Genomic DNA, 19,994 nt, shown 5'->3' with positions numbered 1-19,994 from the left:
CTTAATCCTTCCAGCCTTAGTTACTTTATCTCTGAAATGGAAATGGCGAAAACCCTACTTGTCCAAAGGTCAGGAATGGCCCTGTTGCTCTCATTATCCATTTTTGCTCTCTTTTAGAACCTTTTGAGTCTAAGATAGATGAGGCTGTGCTCTGGACCCAGAATTAGGAGTCCATGGTTGCCTAATGTGGCAAACAGAGTAAGCAGCCTCTGAAAACATATTATCCAGTAGCTCCAGAAGTTCATTTTTCTCTTCTGCTTATAGCTTTTGAGTTATAGCCTCAAACACTGCTTTGGCAGTTCCTTAAGATAACTTTTCTCCATTAATAACTGTTAACAAGAATCATTAAATTTCTTTGATCTCTAGCCTAGCATTTAGGATCACATCCCTTATCATCTAATTGCATGCCTAGTTCCCATACCAACTAGATTGATCTTGGTTTCCAGAATGCATGAAGCATTCTTCTGCCTTCCTGTGTCTTTATTCCTGTGGGTCTCTCTATCTGAAACAACCTTTCTATTGAACTCCAAGTATGTCTGCCATTTTTAAACCCAGCTCAAACGCCACATCCTCCCTGAAGCTCCCTACAATCAACTCCACCCAGAATGCATCCTTCCTGTCTGTATGCTCCACAGGAATGAGTTGGCCTCCTCTATACCACCTCCCATAGTCTTCTCTGTGTTATTGCCATTTGGGTTTCTCTGGTCATTCCTCTTAGATTGTAAGCATCTTGAGGGTAAGATCCAGGGTTGCCCATTGGCACAGGATAGTGGGCAGGGGAGTGAGAGGGTTATAACCATGGGTTTAAGTCACACTGTCAAGTTTAAAATCTTCCTCCGTGATGTACTAGCTGCATGACCTTTGGCAACTTACTTCAACTTTCTAGTCTATAATTTCCTTACCCGTACCTACCACATAGAGATCTTGCAAGAATAAAATGTAAAGTGCTTAGTAAGTACCTGGCACATTGTAGGTGCTTAATAGATGTTAAGTATTTGCAGTGCTTACAGTGAGGTCTCTTCATTAATTAATTCATAAATATTTATTGTGTGCTATGTTAGTCTGCTCAGGCTATTATAACAAAATACCGTAGACTGGATGGCTTAAACAATTTACTTCTCACTTACTCAAACATTTACTTCTCACAGTTGTGGAGGCTGGGAAGTGTAAGATCATGGTGCCAGCCAATTCAGTTCCTCACGAAGAATCTTTTCTTGTCTTGCAGATGGCCACCTTCTCGCTGTGTCCTCACATGGCAGAGAGAGAGTGATCTCTTTTCTTTTTTCTTCTTATAAAGCACTTATCCCATCATGAGGGCCCTCAGCAGCTCATCTAACCCTAATTACCTCCCAAAGGCCACATCTCCAAATACCGTCACATCCAGGGTTAGGGTTTCAACATAGGAATTTGGAGGGGGACACAATTCAGTCCATAGTAAGTACGTATATATTTATAGAGCTAGTCTAGGGATAGAGCAGTAAACCAAACAGACAAAAATACCTGTCTCGTGGAGTTTATATTCTAGTGGAAAAAGTAAGGCAGTGTGGTAGACAGAATAATGGCCCCCAAAGATGTCCACATCCTTATCTCTGGAACTTGGGACTATGTTACATTACATGGCAAAGGGGAATTAGGATGGAATTAAGATTGTTAATTGGCTGGCCTTAACATAGGGAGATAATCCTGGATTATCTGGATGGGCTCAGTGTAATCACAAGGGCCTTTATTAAGCGGAATTGGGAGGTAGGAACGCCAGAGGGATGCAATATGAGGACACGACCTGCCATGGCTGGTTTTGAAGATGGAGAAAGGGGATCATGAGCCAAGGAATATGGGTGGCCTCTAGAAAGTGGTAAAAACAAGGAAACTCATTCTGCCCAAAGACGTCAAAAAGGAACGCAGCCCTGCTGACACCTTGATTTTAGCCCAATGAGACTTGTGTTGGACTTCTAACCCTGAGAATTGTAAGATAATACATTCGTATTGTTTTAACCCACTAAGTTTGTGGTAATTTGTTACAGCAGTCATAGAAAACTAACACAGGCAGTAAATATAGAAAATGAATACAGGCAGTATATGTGGTGTATCAGAGGACAATAAATTCAATGGAGAAAACTGGAGCAGTGAACTTGGACAGGAAGTGTTGCGGGGGAGTGATTGTAATTTTAAATAGAGTTAATGAGGAGGCCTGTAGTAACTTTTGAGCAAGGAGGTGAAGTGGTAAGCCTTGAAGTACTTGAGCAAAGAGTGTTGCTGGCAGAAGGCCCAGCAAGTACAAAGGCCCTGTGGTAGGAGCTTAGCTGACATTTCTGGGAACCAAAGAGGACAGTGTGGGTGGGGCAGAATTTGTGATGGGGAAGGTAGTAGGAGACAAGGTCAGAGATAAAGGGGTGCCTATTTCTGTTGGTTTTACTCTGAGTATGACAGGAAGCCCAAGGAGGATTTTGAGTAGCAAGGTGACAAAATGCAACATACATTTTAAGGGAGTTACACTGGCTGCTGTATTGAGAATAGAGCATTTGGGGGGCAAGGGGGAAGCAGGGGGAAAAGGGAGGGGGCTATTGCAGGAATCCAGGCTAAGAGTCTCTGTGGCTTGGACCAGGGTGGTAACTGTGGAGGCGGTGGGAAGAGGCCTGTCTGCTTTTGGGTATCTTTGGAAGGTAAAACCAACAAGACTTGCTGATAGATTAGAAGCAGAATAGAGGGGCCGACCCCGTGGCCGAGTAGTTAAGTTCGTGTACTCCACTTTGGTGGCCCAGGGTTTCGCCGGTTGGGATACTGGGTGCGGACATGGCATCGCTCATCAAGCCATGCTGGCGTGGCGTCCCACATGCCACAGCTAGAAGGGCCCACAACTAAGAATATACAACTAGGTACCAGGGGGCTTTGGGGAGAAAAAGGAATAAAATAAAATTAAAAAAAAAAAGTAGAATAGAAAAGAAGGAAAGTCAAAGATGATTCCATCATTTGGAACCTCAAGCAGCTGAATGATTAGAGTGGCCATTCGCTGAGTTGGGGAAGACAGCAGTGGGAGCACGTCTGAGGGAGAGGATCAGCTCAGTTTGGCTGAATTTCGGTGCCTGAATCCTGCCCTTCCCCCATTCTTTCCCTTCAGATTGCTTTACCATTGAAGCAAAGAAGCATCGCATAAGGAATAACGGCCCGTAGGAAAGAGGATCTTGCTCAATTCACGATGGAGCCGGTTCGCTACACGACACCCATGCAAGGCTCCGATAAAAGCTGGATTGGAGAATGAGATGCAGCCCAGGATGCTATAGAGTTAACATTTGTGTCTTCCCAAATTCATATGTGGAATCCTAACCCCCAAGGTGGTGGTATTGGGAAGTAGGGCCTTTGGCAGGTGGTTATGTCATGAGGGCACGGCCCTTATGAAGGGGATTAGTACTTTCATAAATGAGGCTGGAGAAAGCTTCCTTGCCCCCTTCTGCCCTGTGAGGACACAGGAAAAGATGTCAATGAGGAAACTGGCCTCACCAAACACTGAATCTGCCGCCTTGATCTTGGACTTTTCCATCTCCAGAACTGTGAGAAATACATTTCTGTTGTTTATAAGCCACCTAGTCTACGGTATTTTGTTATAGCAGCCTGAACAGACAAAGACACAAGAGGACCAAGGAGAGTTTGAATTTAAAGAGCAGATTTTGAAGGCTGAACCATTCTTTTCGAGCCACCAGGTCACAGGTGGGGAGAAGCTGGATCAGACAGTGGGTCATTGACCCCACTCCCTGGTGACAGTTATCCAGGAAGTACCAAAGTCTCCTTCCCACTCCCAGATTTACCATTCTCCTCCAGGGAAGTGGCCAAGCACGGGCAGAAGTGTGAAGGAAGATCTCTTTTCCCTACAGGCAAGGCTGAAACCCAGGGAGACAGGCAGAGGCAATTCCACTAATGTTTATTGATTGGAATCGAACGCCCTCTTTGCCCTGCCCATGCCCTACTCAGCTGCACCCTGGAGCATGAGCCCTGTCTGCAAGGGCCGAAGTTTGATCTCCATGTTCCGCTTCACCTTCTAAGCCAAGAAACCTTATTTTTCCTCTCTTCTTGACAGAACAGCAAAGATAGTGTAATGAGAATTCTCAGGCAGCCAACAGCCTCTTCCCAATTAGGGTCTAGAGAGTGAGAGAGCAGGACGATTAAAGGTAAACTGGAGTAATTAAGAGGCACTTCCATTCTAACTCTTCTGGATGATGAAGAGCGCTCTGATTGCCATGAGACCAAAAGGACAAAAGAAGCTTTAAATGCAGCGACTGGGGTTTGAAGTAGTTTGGAAATGAGATTGCATTACTCGATGACAAGCAGAAAGTGCTTAGTGGCTGAGGTTTGTTGTCTGTCAATTTTTTTCCCCTCATGTTTGAGTTTTATATTCACAATCTTCAATATTTTTGCATTGCCCAAGTGACACAGAATTACATGGGATCATTTAATCCAGGGTTGATATCATTAAGCCATGACTATTTATCAAATATTTCTTTCAACATCAGAAATGACTTGAAATGGCAAACGATGCATGTGGTTTTAGAGGTTCTTATTTAGAAGTTGAAGAAACCACTTTTGGGGGAGGGATGTTTTCTCCATATATCCTAATTTCTACTTATTTCCATACCTCTTTAATCTGTGTAGTAAGAACTGTAAAACGTAATCGTTATTTGTACTCAACAATATGCATTAAGATGCAGCAATACGGGGAATAAAAAGATGTAGAAGACATTCTTTTCCTCAGGAAGCTTATTTAATGACTTCCACTACGAGCTAAGACCACTTCTTACGTTTAGTTCACCCCTCATAACCACCCCGCAAGATACATATTGCTCTCCCCAGTTTACAGAGGAGAATACTGAGGCTTGGAGTTTACAGATCAAGATCACACAAATAGAAAGCGGCAGGCTGCGGATTGGGGTGTAAGGTCTGCGCTCATCCCATTACTCCCAGCTTGTTCTAGTAAATCCGCCAGAATCTCAAAGCATTTTCCAATGATTAATGAATGCTCCCCATTGTCAGGCAGTCCGTGGCATTTTTTTCAGCAAGTCAGAGAATCTTGGACAAGGTAAGCGATTTCCCCGTCTCTAGGTGCCTTGGATGTGGCCGTTGTGGAGCCAGAACGCAGCCTTTCTGATCCAGGATCTCCCCGCCGCCCTGGCCGGAGGGTCGCTGTCTTCTCCGCTAGGCTGGGAGCCCCCGCACATTGCCCATTCCACCTCTTTCCGGAGGGAAGATGACCCAGAGGCGACCTGCCTCCTCTCCCTCGTGGAGCTGTCATTCCGCCGGCGGCCGCCAGGGGCCCCGCTCGGGAGCCGCGCGCCGGGCGCCCCTGGGGCTACTTTGGAGCAGCGGCGGCTGGAGCCGGAGCCCCGCGTCCGCCCGCGCGCCCGCCCGCCGGCCGGCCCGCTGAGACCGCGCGCGCTGGCCCCAGCGCCCTTGGCGCGGATCCGCCGGCGTGGCGCCCCCGGCCCGGAGCTCAGCTTCCTCCCCTCGCGCCGGCCGCAGCTGACCCGGCGCCAGGAGCCGTCAGGGCCCCGGGCTGAAGTGAAAAGCCCACGGTGAGTGAGACCCGCTCCGAGCCGGGGGAGGTGGCGCAGTCCGGCAGCTGCTCGCGCCCGGCCGCCCCGGCAGGCAGAGGTGCGGGGCGCCCCGGGGGGCGGGGGCAGCCGGGGGGGCGGGAGATGGCTGACCCCGCTTCCCCGCCCCCGGGCGCGGGCTTCCGGCGCTGGAATCCGCTCCGACCCCTGCCCACGGCTGGGCTTCTCGCTGCCTCCTCGCGGGCTCTTCCCGGGGAGGAACGGAGTCCAGTCCCCACCCCGGCTCCGGGGCCTTGATTTTACAAGACGTATCAATAAAATCCGTCTTCCTTCGGGGGACAAGTCTGTCCCCGAACCCATCCCGAATCGCAGATGACTGCAGGTTGCGTGTTGGGCCGGGAGGGGGACGACGGTTGGCAGGCAGAGAAACTTTTACAGAAGTGCGCCTGGGCAGGGGGCAAGGTTTAGGGCACCTTGATCTTGGAGGAGGAGGCTCGGCTGGGGCTGCGAGGGGGACTCGGCTGGGTCGGCCAGGCCGTCCCCGGGACTGTTGGTGCTTCGTGGAGGGAGGGGTATGTAAAGGACGTACAAATCCTGCTGAACCCGTGGGCCAGCAACTGTCAAACATCTGGAATCCCAGCCCCTCCCTCTCGCTGCACGAGGAAGAAGGGGAAAACCCTTCAACTTTCCTTGATCGCTCCCCCCTGCCTTTGAACCCCTCTCGGAAGGGCAAAAGGCCGACCCCTGGCGCCTGGCAAGTAAGTACCAGAGAACCCCAAACTCCTCAGGATCCCCCTTCACCCACCTTCCTGACCCCCCTCCCTGACGTCCTCCCCACAGGGACCACGCGACAGAGCCGATGGAGATCGTGGCCAATGGCCTTTTGTTTCTCCGCGTCTCCGCTATTGTTTGCCTTTCCAACATCTGGCGGAGCTTGGGGGAGAACGAAGCCCCTGTCGGCCTCCGCCCCCGCCCCCCACGCCCGGCCCCCGGCCCCCTGACCCCAGACCGCTCCCGCCCGGGATCCCGGCTGGGGCCGGAGCGGAGCCCGACCCCGGCGAGGCCGCCCCGCCCGGCCTTGCGGTTGGAGGGCGGAGGGAAAGTTGTTCCTCCCCGCCCCCTCGGCTGCCCGGGGCCAGGGCGCAGCGCTTAGATCTTCTCCCAGACGCGCCGCGAAGGGGTGCCGCTTTCGAGAGAGTGAGAGCCAGGTCCTGCCTCAATCCAGGGTGTCCTGTGGTGGGTTCCTGCGGATTTCAGTCTCTGGCTAAAGGCTTGTGGCTGGGCCGCTGCCAGGGCAGTGGGACCGATCGGGGCGCTTCGGGTAGGCAGAAAGCCGAGGTTCTGAGTTTCCAGGGGCCAGAGGGCAGGCGAGAATGGAGCCGGAAGTAACCTGGGAAGCCTCAAGACTTTGCCTGGAACTAGTGCTGGGGTGGCTCCCTCCAGAATGAACGTGGAGTTCTGACTTCGCGTAGGGCTCCAAGTTTGAATCCCACGCCGCCTCTCAGCATTCAGAAAAAGCAGACCCGGAGGACACAGCGCGGGCGCCGCTTCCAAGTCCCTGCGACCCAGTGGCTTGGGACGGGCCCCGAGGTCCCCTATGGGTGCGCCTGGTAGATTATAGGTGGCCCTATTTCTCTGCGTTCCCTCCCAAATCAGATGCTTACACATCGTGCTTATTCTTAGTGAGTGTGGATGGATTATTTCTTAAAGAACTAGGGCAAAAGCAAAGTAGCCACCTGAGAGGGCAAGGTCCCCGGATGGTGCCCGGAGAGTGGCTTTACTTATGACTGGAGGCCGAATCTGTGCACCTGCTGGAACCGATCCCTGCTCATAGCTTTCCTGTACCGGTGTTGCAAGCTTTTTCTTTGGGAAAAATCAGTCCCTCTTCCAAAGAGACTCAGTTAGTACACTCTTTTTATCCTCCACTTTTCAATCCCTCATCCAAGCCAGGGGAGACAGGAAGCTTCCATCTGAACGTTTGTGACCTGTGTACCCACTCAAGCATTATAAGTGGAAACTGTGCACTTGGCTCTGCACAGTTTTAAGAGTTTTCCCTTTACCCGACTTAGAACTTTTGAGCTTCCATTTAATAAAGAAGAGCAAGAAAGGAGGTGGCTAAGTCAGGAAGGTGGACACAGAGCACTTTCTCCAGTGATTTCTGGATATGACCAGTGGGACCAACAAAAGAAGAAAAGCAAAATCTTCGAAGCACCGGAGGGCACTTTACAAACGTTTCATTAGGAAAATGGATCCCCAAGGAAGGCGTCCTTTGAAATTTAGCAACAGCAGCTCAGGAGAGAACCAGCAAGAAGGACCTGGGTTGCTCAAGAAGTGCCCACAGGCATCATTAACAAAGGGAAAGGCAGTGCTTGTCTCAGTCCACCCCAGTAAGGAAAACAGGGTACTTGTAGTGAAAGATAAGCTTGTACAGTTTCTTTAATTTTATAATTAAAAAAAAAAAAATGCCCCCTCCCAAATCATTGTAGAAAAAAATAGAAAATAGAGAGAGGTGAAAATGAAAACAAAGGGAAAAGGAATATTATAAACAAGACTTCAGTGAACAATCTTACCCAGTTATTTCCTTGGAAGAAATTTCTGGAGATGGGATAGTGAGGTGAAAAGAGTTGATGTACATTTTAGGATATTTCAGATTGCCACATTGTCCTTTAGGAAGCTTGTGCCAGTTTACCCTCTCCCCACAATACACAAGAGGATTTTTTCCCCTGTACTCAACACCCCCCTCACTCTCTATATTATCATTCTTTTTTATCTCTGCCATACTGATGGGAGGGGAGTATCTTATTTTGCATTCCTTTAACATTTTTCATAATGTCTATTAGTATTTCCTCCTTTGGGGTGATGTGAGTTTGTGTCTTTACCTATTTTTCTGTAGGTTGGGCTCCTTTTTCTAACCCGGTGCTGTTAATAAAAGCATACTGTCTGACTTCTGCCCCTGCCGGTAGTCAGTCTTGCTGACTTGGAGTGCCATTTCTTTTCCCTCCTGCATAGCAAACATTTGGCCAGACCACAACCGTAATTTACCAAAGTAACTGACATGATCCCAGTAGAGTTATTAGGGAGACCACACAAAGGCATTATTAGAGAAATGCATGGCAAATATCAAGGGTATGCTTTCTGCCTCGTAGTTGCGTGCCCCAACTCCTTTAAAGCTTGTAATGCTTTTTTTTTTCCCTTTAGATCAACTGTTGATGCGTTGTTTTGACTAAACGGATTATACTAACTCATTTTATTGTCTGATCCTTCCACGGATAACCAATATACCATGATCCACAATTTGTTCCTTTAAATATTTCTTATACCTTTTGGATTGAATTTGCCTCAGTTTCATCATAAGACTTTCCCTGTTTGGCTCTGGCATTGGAGCCTGCACTTGGATGAATCTAGAATCCAAACAGTTTAGTAGCATGCGGTTATAACAATAGCGAGAGAGTCTCCCAAGGGCTGAACAAGGCACGTCTCACCCTCTTTTCTGCATTTGTGTAGCCACAATCTCTGTGTTAATTCTTGCTTGAAGGTAGATGATTCTGAGATGGGGTAGAGGAGAAAGAGGAAGAGAAAATTCATTTCAGCTAGATGATGAATTAATACAGATGAAGGACCACACAAGAAAATTTAAGTAAATAATGTGGATAATCTAGGTACAAAATAACTTTACACAAGAAAAAATATATTAAAGCATCATGTGTTATTAGGATGACTAATTGACTTAGAAAGTGGTCTTCTAACTGGGACAGTCCAATGTGAAATTCTTCTATAGTGTGACTGTAGGCATTTCATTTCAGGCACACAAAAACCCATGAAAGGCAGAAACTACACTTTTCTGCAGCATTTTCCATGCCTATAGATATAGAAATTAAATAATATGCATTAGAAATGAACAGTGCTCTCTGCACTGGAATCATAGGCTCTCAAAGGTTGAACTAAGGCTTAATGCTCTTCTAACTCAGCCATCCAACATCACTGTGACTCTTCACTCTCTTAAAATAATAAAACACCATGCTACAAACTTTGTATCATTTCAAATAAACCAAGCTCAGAAGCAAATGGGCCAGGAGTTTCAACTTTTTTTTTGCGGGGGGGGGGGTGGGGGGCGGTGGAAGAAAGGGAGAGTATTAACTCTATGGAAGCGAGTATGAGCTCTTTTAACAGTGCTGAACTTCCGTAAGATAAACAGCCTTGGCTGCAAGAAGGTTAAGCTGTTGAGGTGTTACATTTTGCAACATTTTCTGATCCCTATTTTCTTCTGGCAAAGTTCAAAGGTGATGGAGCAAAGCAAGTAGAAAATAGCAAAAGGAAAGAGGAACAGAGAGTAGAAGATGGAGAAGGAATCTTATTTCTCTAAAACTGCCCTCAGGGTTTTCTAACAAGACTCTTGGTCACCCAGGGGGTGTTGGCCTCACCTCTCTTAGAGAGGTGAATGTGGCTGATATTTCAAGGCCAAACTTTAGAGATGGTAAACATTACATAAACCACCACCAATACAGCCCATGGCAGGTTCAAAGGATAGCACAGTAATTCTTAAAAAGAAGATGGAGGAGGAGGAGATTTTGGCAAGAAATGGAATTTTAATTCTCAAAAGATACCTTATTTCCTCCTGAGTAGTGCTATGGATTTCAGAAGGAGATAGAAACATCTTCTGATTTCCACTCGGACGATCTCCCAGGCACAGTGACTGTATTTCTTCTCTTTCAGGAAATTGTCTATCCTGTTGAAATACCTCCTCAGTTCTAGGTGGCTCAGCCGGGGGACCATCGTTGCTGAGTGTTTCGTCCCTTCCTCTTCCATCTCCTTCATGTCTTCGTTTTCCTTCTCTTCTTCCTCCAAGCATTGTTCCAGGTACTGCAATTGCTGACCAAGTCCGATTTGGATTTGTTTCAGATGTTTCTCTTCCCAAGCGGATCTGAAGGTGTATTGACTGAAGATGTTGAAAGCCTGTATAGACGCTTCATAGAAGGCCTCCTTGATGTCGTTTTTCACAGGCTGGGTGTGCGATAGAATCTCTTCGGGCAACTCAAAAGCTTTGTTTTCTCTTAGACACTCTATAGAAAATGAATTGCTCATAACGCTCAGAAGTCTCAGATTTTGCCAGGTGACTCTACTCAGGTGAATATTCAGAAAGTTACAGTCCAGCGAGAGGATGCCCGTGATGAACAGACCCACAAGGCATGCAGGCCACAGACACTTTCGAATCACATCAGGCTTGACGCTCATTTTTTTTCCGAGCTAAAAAATCCACAAGACTCAAGCTTGGCAATGATGTTTTAGGTCTTCAGGGTTCCTTCGTGTGCCTTTTATACACCTGAATATCTTCAGTGGGGAGGAGTTTTCTCATTCGTCATTTTGTAGTTCTCAAGGTTTCGGCCCCTTTCCTTTGCCTCTGAGGCTTTTTTTGACTTGGGGTGACTACGCTGACTTTGGAAATGCTATCTTTTTTTTTTTTTGGAGACAAGTGAGCAAAGCATTACCATTGTGTTACCTTAGATGCCTGGATGATCCATCCCAGTACTATAGAATCATCATAACAAGACTAATGCAGAGTATTTCAGGAAGAACTGAAAGCTGTGACTCTATACACTCACTCACTCATTCACCCAACTTTGTTACATAAGAGAGCGCAATCCTTCAAAATCACTGCATAACTGGCTCTATAGCCAAACATCTCCTCTCATTGAGTTAGTCATAGACATTGACCAAATGACTATGATTACCTGGTTGTAAGGCCACCAGACCATAATATAGTTTAGGTTTTCCCAATCTTGTTAAATTAAGCTTCTACATTTGGATATTTTCTCTTTTTATGTGATTTTTCTGCATCTCAAAAAAGATGAAAAACAGAGTTTGTCAGTTGAGCCTGGCACTTATCAAATAGAAGACTAAGTCAACTTGGTTTTCTGTTGCCATTAGAAATGTTGAAACTTTCCATCCTTTCCTTTAGTTAAAACTGAACCAGTGCTTCCCATCCCCATCTAGCATTTCGTACGCCTCCAATATCTTTCCTAGAAGTTCTCCAAGGACGTGTATTTTGGGGAATACTTTTCTGCTTCAGCAGCTTCTCTCTTGTAGTAGCGTCCATTTTCTTTATTTTTAGATATACTTTAGACAGTATTTAAAAACTTTTGCCTGGCTGTCTTTCCTTCCTTATTGGATGTTCTGGACGCTGCAAAGGTTTTTGTTTGTTCCTGTTTGTGTTTCACTGAGGAGGTATGTGAGTAGGTGATCACCCTTGTAGCCTTTTAGCTAGTTCACACCTGGACCAATGTTGCTGTGGTAGTGACGGCCATCTATCATATATGGTTTTCACTTTATTTGACCAAATAACCTCCTTCTGGTTATGGTCAAGGTAAAGGGATTCCTTTCTCCAGGAAAGTGAAATGGGATGTCGTTAAACAAGATTAGCTTATTTTATCATCTTGGAAAAAGCAATACATTAGTTTTCAATAAAGTCATTTTAGAATGGTAAGCAACCACAGTTCCAGGAATATGGCAGAACTTTGATTGGAAATTTGACTTTAAAAGTTCTTCTCTAAATCAGTTGGCTGTATCAAAGGCTTATTGTGGACAAGTGAGATTTCTTAAGGTCGTAGCTTTTTGGACTGGTTGCCTATGGAAAGAAAACTTATATTACTCTATGTGCTCTCTCTCTATAAATTCTCATTTCACAGAAAGATTTCATGGGGTGACTAACTTGGAAAAATAATTAGGAAAATGGACCGTTTTTATAGGATTATAAGTGGACACAACCTTCCTAGAGAGCAAAATGGTATTATGTAGCAAAAGCCTTAAAAATGTACATAATCTTTGACTCAGCAATTCTCCCTCTAGGAATTTTTCCTCAAGAAATAGAGATGGATGTCTTTAAAGACTTAGTGGTCAGAAAGTTTATCACAGCAAAAAACTGAAAACGATTTAAATGTTCAGCAATAGATACTTGTTTAAGTAAGCCATCAGTAGAAAACTCTGTGCAGGCGTTAAAAATTGTGTTATCAGGAATATATGTGGTCACTTGGATAGATAGACTTTATAGCTTAAAAACAAACTTTACATGGTAGTATATAGAGTCTGATACTGTGTTGTTAAATATAGACATATGCATATATGTACAGAAAAAATCTAGAAGCATATCTCTGATTGGAAAAGTAATGGGTGATTTTTATTTACCTGGATTTTTAAAGTTTTTTATAGTCAGCAAGTATTCCTTATTTAATAAGGCAAACTGTTTTTAAAACAAGATACATTAAAAAAGAAAAATTATTATACGTCTACAATTGGGATCAATACTACTTTATTTACTTAAACATTTCTGTTCTAGGGTACTTCAAAAGGAAATGTGAATTTTCCCTGACTCAGTTCCAATTTAGTTGATATGAATGATATAGAGTATATGGGAGTTCAATGCGCTATTCTTGCAACTTTTCATTAAAAATATATATGTTTATATATACATATGTTTATGATTACACACACACATACACACACACACACAGAGTCTATTTGTGCAAAGCTCATCTGAGGGCCATAACTTCTTACATACCTCACATCATTTCTACCTAAAAGTTCTTCAGTTGTCCCAGTCAGAGCTGCTTGTTCCTCTTTGGGGCTTTTGCAATGCTTTGTCCTCCTTACTTATGGCTTTTTAAAATAGATAATTATGTATGTGTTGATCTCCCAATTTTGTAAACCCCTGTCCTCCACTCACCCAGGGTGCTTAGCATCCTTTGCACTTATCTGAGACAATTCTAACCAAGTTAAGAGATTGTTCTATTGAGTTACTAAGCTGAGAGGTTCTGCTCCTAGGTGATGGAAGTGGCTGCAGATTTGGCTTTTGTCAACCATCTTGAAGATCCCTGTATTTTCTGCCATGTACAGTTTTGTCATTTCATCTCCCTCACCCCAAACTTTCTCCCTTTATAGTCATTCCATATCATAGCCCCATTTATTCAAAACTGTATTTTTAGCATTTGCCACATGCCAGTCACTGGGCAAGGTCCTGCATAGCTCTTGATCTCAAGGAGTCCATGATTGAAGAAGCAGACATATTCCGAATGTTATAGGTAGCAGGAGTAATTCGTGGGTATTCCTTATAGCATGGACCTCATTCCCTATGTGTTATAAATGTTAACTGATGCTGATGTTGACAATATTCATGGCAAAGAAGGAGGGGTGATTGACACGCATGTCTTCTCCTTTTTCACCATCAGGGTTGCCTAATTTTACAAATGAAAATACAGAGCATCCTTGCAACATTTGCGACATATATATACTAAAAAATCATCTCTTGTTTATCTGAAATTCAAATTTAGCTGGGTGTCTCGTGTTTTTTCTGACAACCTGATCCACCATGCAAACTTCTATTGATCTCTTGGAGCAGAACTCAGACACGAAGCTGTCGGTAGGAAGCTTTGCATCTGTCAGCTGTCCACCACGTGCAGAGGTGCGTTTGATTGCATTTCTCTGTGCTGACGTGACTTGTGCACATGCAGGTATCCCTGACAACCATGCACAAGCCAAAGAGGCCACCTGCCGTACTAAAACAAAATAGTACCTTCATACGTGTACACTCACACGTGGGTGCTCTGATCAGAAGCGTTGCTGGATGATCAGTCATTGGTTGTGCCTCTGTTCTGTAAAGCCATGCCATCTGAATATATCTCAAAATATAATCAGAAAATCGAAAAGGATGACAGCGTAAGGAAGTGTTTTTATCCCCAAATTTGTCTATCACAACCATTAGCGGGCTACGAGTTGACATGGCTCTTGTTGTTTCCATGATATCTGCGGTTACTTCTCTGGCCTATCTTGAGTTCATTATATATAGTTAGGCTTTCCTCGGAGGGAAAGCTGATTAGCAGGGGCTGCCCTGTTGTTGACAGAGCTATGTGAAGTCCATGTGGATGACAAGCTTAACAGTAATGGGCAAGACACAATTTGTTTGATAAAATCGAGATGAGACATTTCAGTCTAGACAAGACAGCTGTGATTCAGCTCAGGGGCATTTGGCATCTTCTGGTAAGATTTATTGTTCTTTATGAAAAGGCAAGTTTCAAACCAGGGTGAGAGTAACTTGTTGATCATCCACGTTACTCAGTACATGAACGTAAGTCATTCCATTTGTGGGATCAGAAGGTGATTGAGCCCAGTGGAGAGCTCAGAAATGGAAAGCCTTGCATCCATGCCTGGCAGTGCTTCCTCGGGCATGCAGACAATGGTTACCACACATTTGTGTGCAGCTGTTTTAATCCCAGCCAACCCTGAACCTCCAACTGGTGTTTCACTCATTCTCACTGGGTTGGGGTCAGCCTCTCCTATGGTCCTCGAGTCCACTTCTTGCCTGTTCTCTTAATGATGTACCTGGTGTAGAAATTTATGACTACATAAGTAATCCATGGATATGTCCATACTGTGAAAATTCAAACCCTTCTGCTAAAGTGAAAGCTTGGCTTGCCAGCTCAGCCTCACGTCATACCACTGTCCTTTCCTGTGGTAGCAACAGTTATCAATTTGGTATGTGTTTTTATTTGATATCTGTCTCCACACTGAACACTGAATTCTGTGAGTGCAAGGGCAACACCTGGCTTGTTTGCTGCTCTCTCTTGAATGCCCAGAAGGACCCACAGAGGTCGCGAGAGACCTGAATCCCTTCCATGGGTGACATGCTGCATGGGATTGAGGGGACTTGTATATATTTTTTAAAAAATTGCCAAAACAGGATTATAAAAAATGTGATATGCTTTGAGGTTTAATCCAGTAAGTGTATCTCTGTGACTATTTATATGATATCGTTTGGATATAATATAAAAAATCTAGATTGTGAACCCTTCACGAATATGAGGCCCAGGATAAGCGGCTCACCAGACGTGGATCAGAAAGATCCAAGTGACTTTCGCAGCACCTGGCACTCGGTCAGTGCTCAATAATTACTTTTGCATGACTGAAGGGAGATAATGAAGCCGTGTCTCAAAGACAGGCAAGTCATTTGGTGGTTTAGTTCTCTTGGTGTAGGGATATCAGGAGGACAAAATCAGGCATTGGAGAAGCTCGATGCATTCACAGAATGGTAGATGGCAGCTCAAGTGTCCCTTTAATGCCCTCTCCTGATTCCATTGTTTTCTCTTTGGGATTCACCGAGGCTGGTTAGGTCATGAGCACTGTCATTCCTCTAAACTGGTGGTATCACTTAGTTCTGCATTGTTTGGTTGACTTATATACCTTCCCCTCCAAACCAGAAATGTGTCTCCTTCGGTTTGGGATCCATGGCACCTCCTACATAAAGACATGAAATGCTTGTGAATAAAAGATTGCCATGTGATTTCTCAAGTTTGGGTATTAACCTGTGCAGGCAACACTGCTGAGAGGTTCTAAGACCATCTCTTCCTCCTCTCCCCCCAGTATTGCCACTTCTTCATCTTAGATGCTCCTGGTAGCTGTCATTTTATTCAATCACTCGTAGGGAGGTTCTTTGGGCACACTTACACTTGATTCTCCTTTATAGCCCAGCTTCAGATTATGCATGTAGTAACTTCCTACACAGAAATAACTTGCACTGTTAGAAAATGATCCCTGATGTAAAGAAATTTAACATGGTGGGATAAATATATAAGTCAGTAAATATGTACCATCAGTAAAACCTACCCTCAGTCTTGGCATTACCAGAATGGCTTCCATCCGTATCCTTGTTCCACTATTGTTTCTTTTGGTTTGTTCGAACCCTAATGGGGCTTTCACTTCTGAGATGGCAGTAAGCATCTCAGATGAGAGATGTCACCTACCAGAATAATCCTCCCCTTTACCCACTGAGTAGATGTGGATTTCTTCCCAGACCACATCCAAGGGTGCCTGTAGTCTATGAAGAAACAACAAGGGTAGAGTGGGTGATGGACAGAGATGTCCTCTTGTCTGGGATAAATATTTAAAAAGGAGTTGCCATTGCAGAGATGAGGTCAGTGTCTTCTTTTAATTACTATCAGCTTGTATGTGGACATAAGGTTTCGTGACCTTTATGAAGAACAAAGAAAAGCAATATTGTGGAAAAGTTCAAGTGGGCTTTTCTTAGACTGACAGAAGACTTGCGTGCCCCAAATTTTAGGACTTCTTTAGTGTCTGAGCAATGCCTGAGTTTGGGGGTGGTGTCCGGGAATAAGGAGTTGGGGGAGATATTAGTTTTCTAGAACTTCTGTAACAAATTTCCACAAACTGGGTGGCTTAGCACGGTACAAACTTATTCTCTCAGAGTTCTGGAGTCCAGAAGTCTGAAATGAAAGTATCATGAGGGCCATGTTCCCTCTAAACCTTTTAGAGGAGACCCTTTCCTTGCCTCTTCTAGCTTCTGGTGATTGCTGGCCATCCTTGGTGTTCCTTGGCTTGTGGGCGGAGCATTTCAATCTCTGTCTCCGTAGTCACTTCACATTCTCCATGTGTCTGTGTCCCTGTGTTATCTAGACATTGTCTTTAGGTATTCTTTGGTAACCATCTGCATAGTTATTAATAATAATAAAGGATACTATTTATTTAGCAGTTACTAAGTGCCAACTCTTTGTATAAATTATCTTTAATTCTCATAGCCACTATACAGTATAGACGTTATTATCCTCAATTTAAAAAGGAGGAAATGGAAGCTTGGAAATGTTAACTGACTTGCCCAAGGTCACATAGCTAGAAATCCACAGAATCAGGATTCAAATCCAGGTCTGTCTGAGGCTACATTATGTTTTTATAGGATCTAGGGTGAAAAGTGTGGTGTAAAATCACTGTGTGTATTTATGCATTAATAGCCTATTTCATTCCCCAAAGGATTTGAAGCAGCTTATGAAAATATACAATACAAGAGAATAAAAAGTAGTTAAAGGAACCAGAGTTGAGGGAAAACAAGAGCAAGAAAGCAAAATGAAGTCGGATACAATTAGAATATAAGAATGATGTCATAAGGTCCAGAGTCATTGTTGCCAAGGGTTGCAAATCTGTCTCTGGGCTTTCTAGAAGCAAAGAAGAAATAAGATCTGATAAAGAAATCACAGTATCCAGAACCAGCAATAAAGCTAAATCCTCAGTAGAAGCAAAGCTTTTCTTGGTATTGGGTCCTAGGAGGAATCTCTCCTGTGGACCTTCGAGAAGACGGCACTGGGTTTCCTGGGCAAAGACCCCAGCAACTTCCTTACAGGAGTGACCACCACCACCACATGCATTGCAGGGCCAATTCTCCTAACCTCCCTCCGTGCCGGCGGATGTCAGATTGCCAGTGTGTGGTTCTTGGGCAGGCATTCTGCAGGGCTTGTGGAGTTTTCTCATGTGGAGCTACAGAATGGAGTACATCAGTTTGGCTGGATTGGGTTAGCATTTCTTCATCATGGCTCAAAGTGGGGAAAAGTGTGGTCACACATGTTGGCATTCTTGGGTGTTCAGTGTGGAGAGAGTGCCCTGACATTTCCAGAGCCCCTGCCCAGATCCAATCCTCCATTTCCTGTTATATATACAGAGGAAATTTTGAGAAAACCATTTGTAGGCAAGACTCTCTTCCGTTTAGTCAGAACTGGGAAAACAAGCTATTCTGTCAGACTGACCCGGTGCCATAAATAAAAGTGAAGTGTATGCTGGATTTCTACACAGTCATAGGTTTGATTTACTATACTCCTTTAAGGGCAATAATCCCTGATCAGGAAGGGAATATAAGGAAGTGGCCTGTGGTTTTACTCTATGTTGAGGTGACTTTTTTTTTTTTTTCCTGAAAGAGCTTCTTCATAAGTTAAATGGCTTAAAATTCAAAGCGAGGATAGCCTTGTGTCTCCAAATATTATAAATAATTAAATATTAAGACACATTCTTTTGAGTTTATCAATTTTGAAAACTCAAGCATTTTTCATTTAAAAGTAAAACTCACTGTGTGAAAAGGGCCATATAGATGGCCTCAGAGCTAAACTTTACATTTCTAAGAGAGATGCAGTTAAGAGAGCAGAAATTGAGATTGCCCTGTACCCATCCCCACTGGCACAGGGCAGTAATACTCATTGCCAGATGTGATAATACAGTTTCTCATGGATGGCCCCTGTTGCTGGGACAGAGAATGATGAAATTATCGATTGCCTATACATTTCATCCATCCATCCTTCCATCTATCCATCCATCTATTCATCCATCCATCCATCCATCCACCCATCTATCCATCCATCTTTTCATCCATCCCTCTATCCATGTATTCGTCTATCCATCCATCCATCTCTGAGGATATCATACCTGATACAGTCAGTAAAAAAGAAAAAAAAATTCATGTTCTTGTAGAGTATCCAAGTTTTCAGATAATAAATAATAAAATTACAGGTGTTATGAGTGCTATGAAGGACATCAACAGGGCAGGAGGGTAATTGGGGGAGGTTGATGGCTGAATTGAGACTTGAAGGATGAAGAAAAGACAGCCATGTAAAGAGCTAGAGGGAGAGCATTTCAGGAAAGAGAGAACTGGAAGTTCAAAAGTCCTGATGGAAAAGAGGTTAGGATATTGAAGGAACACAAAGGAGATTAGTTGGGTTGGAGCGAAGGTAATGTGAGGTTGGTACTGGGATAAATTGATATTGGATAGGGTGTAGCAGACCATAATGGAGTTCCAATTTTATTCTAAGACCATTGAAGACAGATGAAAGAATTTTAAGCAAGAGAGTGCCATCATATGACATGTGCTTTAAAGAGATCACTTTGGGGACCACTGGGAGGAGGAACAATTTAGTGAAGGGGCAAGAGTGGAAGCAAGGAGCCCAGGTTGAGAGCAGGTATTTTAGTAGGCCAGGTGAGAGTTGTGGTGGCCTAGATAGAGGTCAGAGCAATGGAGATGAGAGAATAAGACTGATTTGAGAGGTGTTTTTAGTAAGTTACTGATGGTGCATTTGGGTCCAGCTAACATCTGTGATCACCAAAGGCAGTTTTCCAGAATTGCCATTGATAATCCATTTGATAAGGTCTTTACTGGATTAATGTGATAGTGTTTGGATAACCAGTAAATAATCTCACTTGGCATTACGTCTTTAACTGGATGGCCTTACACTACTTTAGGTTCCGTGTACTTTGGACTTAGGTTGGGGTTGAGGCTTGGATTTCTCAGGTTTAGCTTGTTTAAATTTCTGAGAATGTTCCCTGATGTATTTCCTATGTGTACACAGAAAAAATGCATCTTCCTGTATATTTTAAAATGTAAATAAAATAATGTTTCATGATCAATTTAAAACATAGATTACTATCTATAATCAAATCATAATAGAATATAATCATACAATCCTAAAGAAAGCAATCCTAATCTATTATTTACTAAATATAGGTGAGAGCCGATAGCTAACAACTCCAATTCTCCCCAATTTGATTTTTTTTTAATCTCAGAAATGTCTAATTGTCAGAAATGTCTGTCTGTAAAAATGCTCTGACACAAACTGTACTCCAAGTAAACATACTGGTGTTTAA

At 44.1% G+C, this 19,994-nt stretch overlaps 2 protein-coding genes across 3 annotated transcripts in view; one reads left to right on the top strand and one right to left on the bottom strand.

Moving 5' to 3' along the window:
• The first annotated feature begins 5,337 nt into the window (after positions 1-5,337).
• Positions 5,338-19,994, top strand: part of MOB3B (MOB kinase activator 3B) — a 184,929-nt gene continuing 170,272 nt past the window's right edge. Inside the window, exon 1 of one of the 2 annotated variants that reach the window (XM_070590728.1) lies at positions 5,338-5,558. The gene's annotated coding sequence lies outside the window, so the exon portion shown is untranslated. Of the gene's footprint in view, positions 5,559-5,959; positions 6,296-19,994 lie in introns of those variants that run through there. The other variant, XM_070590729.1, reaches the window with a different exon arrangement.
• Positions 10,143-14,207, bottom strand: IFNK (interferon kappa). The gene has a single exon (XM_008519069.2). It carries the CDS (start codon positions 10,767-10,769, stop codon positions 10,143-10,145), a length of 627 nt encoding a protein of 208 aa, XP_008517291.1. The 5' UTR covers positions 10,770-14,207.

This window comes from Equus przewalskii, chromosome 22, assembly GCF_037783145.1.
Source record: "Equus przewalskii isolate Varuska chromosome 22, EquPr2, whole genome shotgun sequence".
Taxonomy (NCBI): Eukaryota; Metazoa; Chordata; class Mammalia; order Perissodactyla; family Equidae; genus Equus; species Equus przewalskii.
Note: the sequence above shows the minus strand (reverse complement) of the source record. Positions and strands in the feature narration are given on the sequence as shown.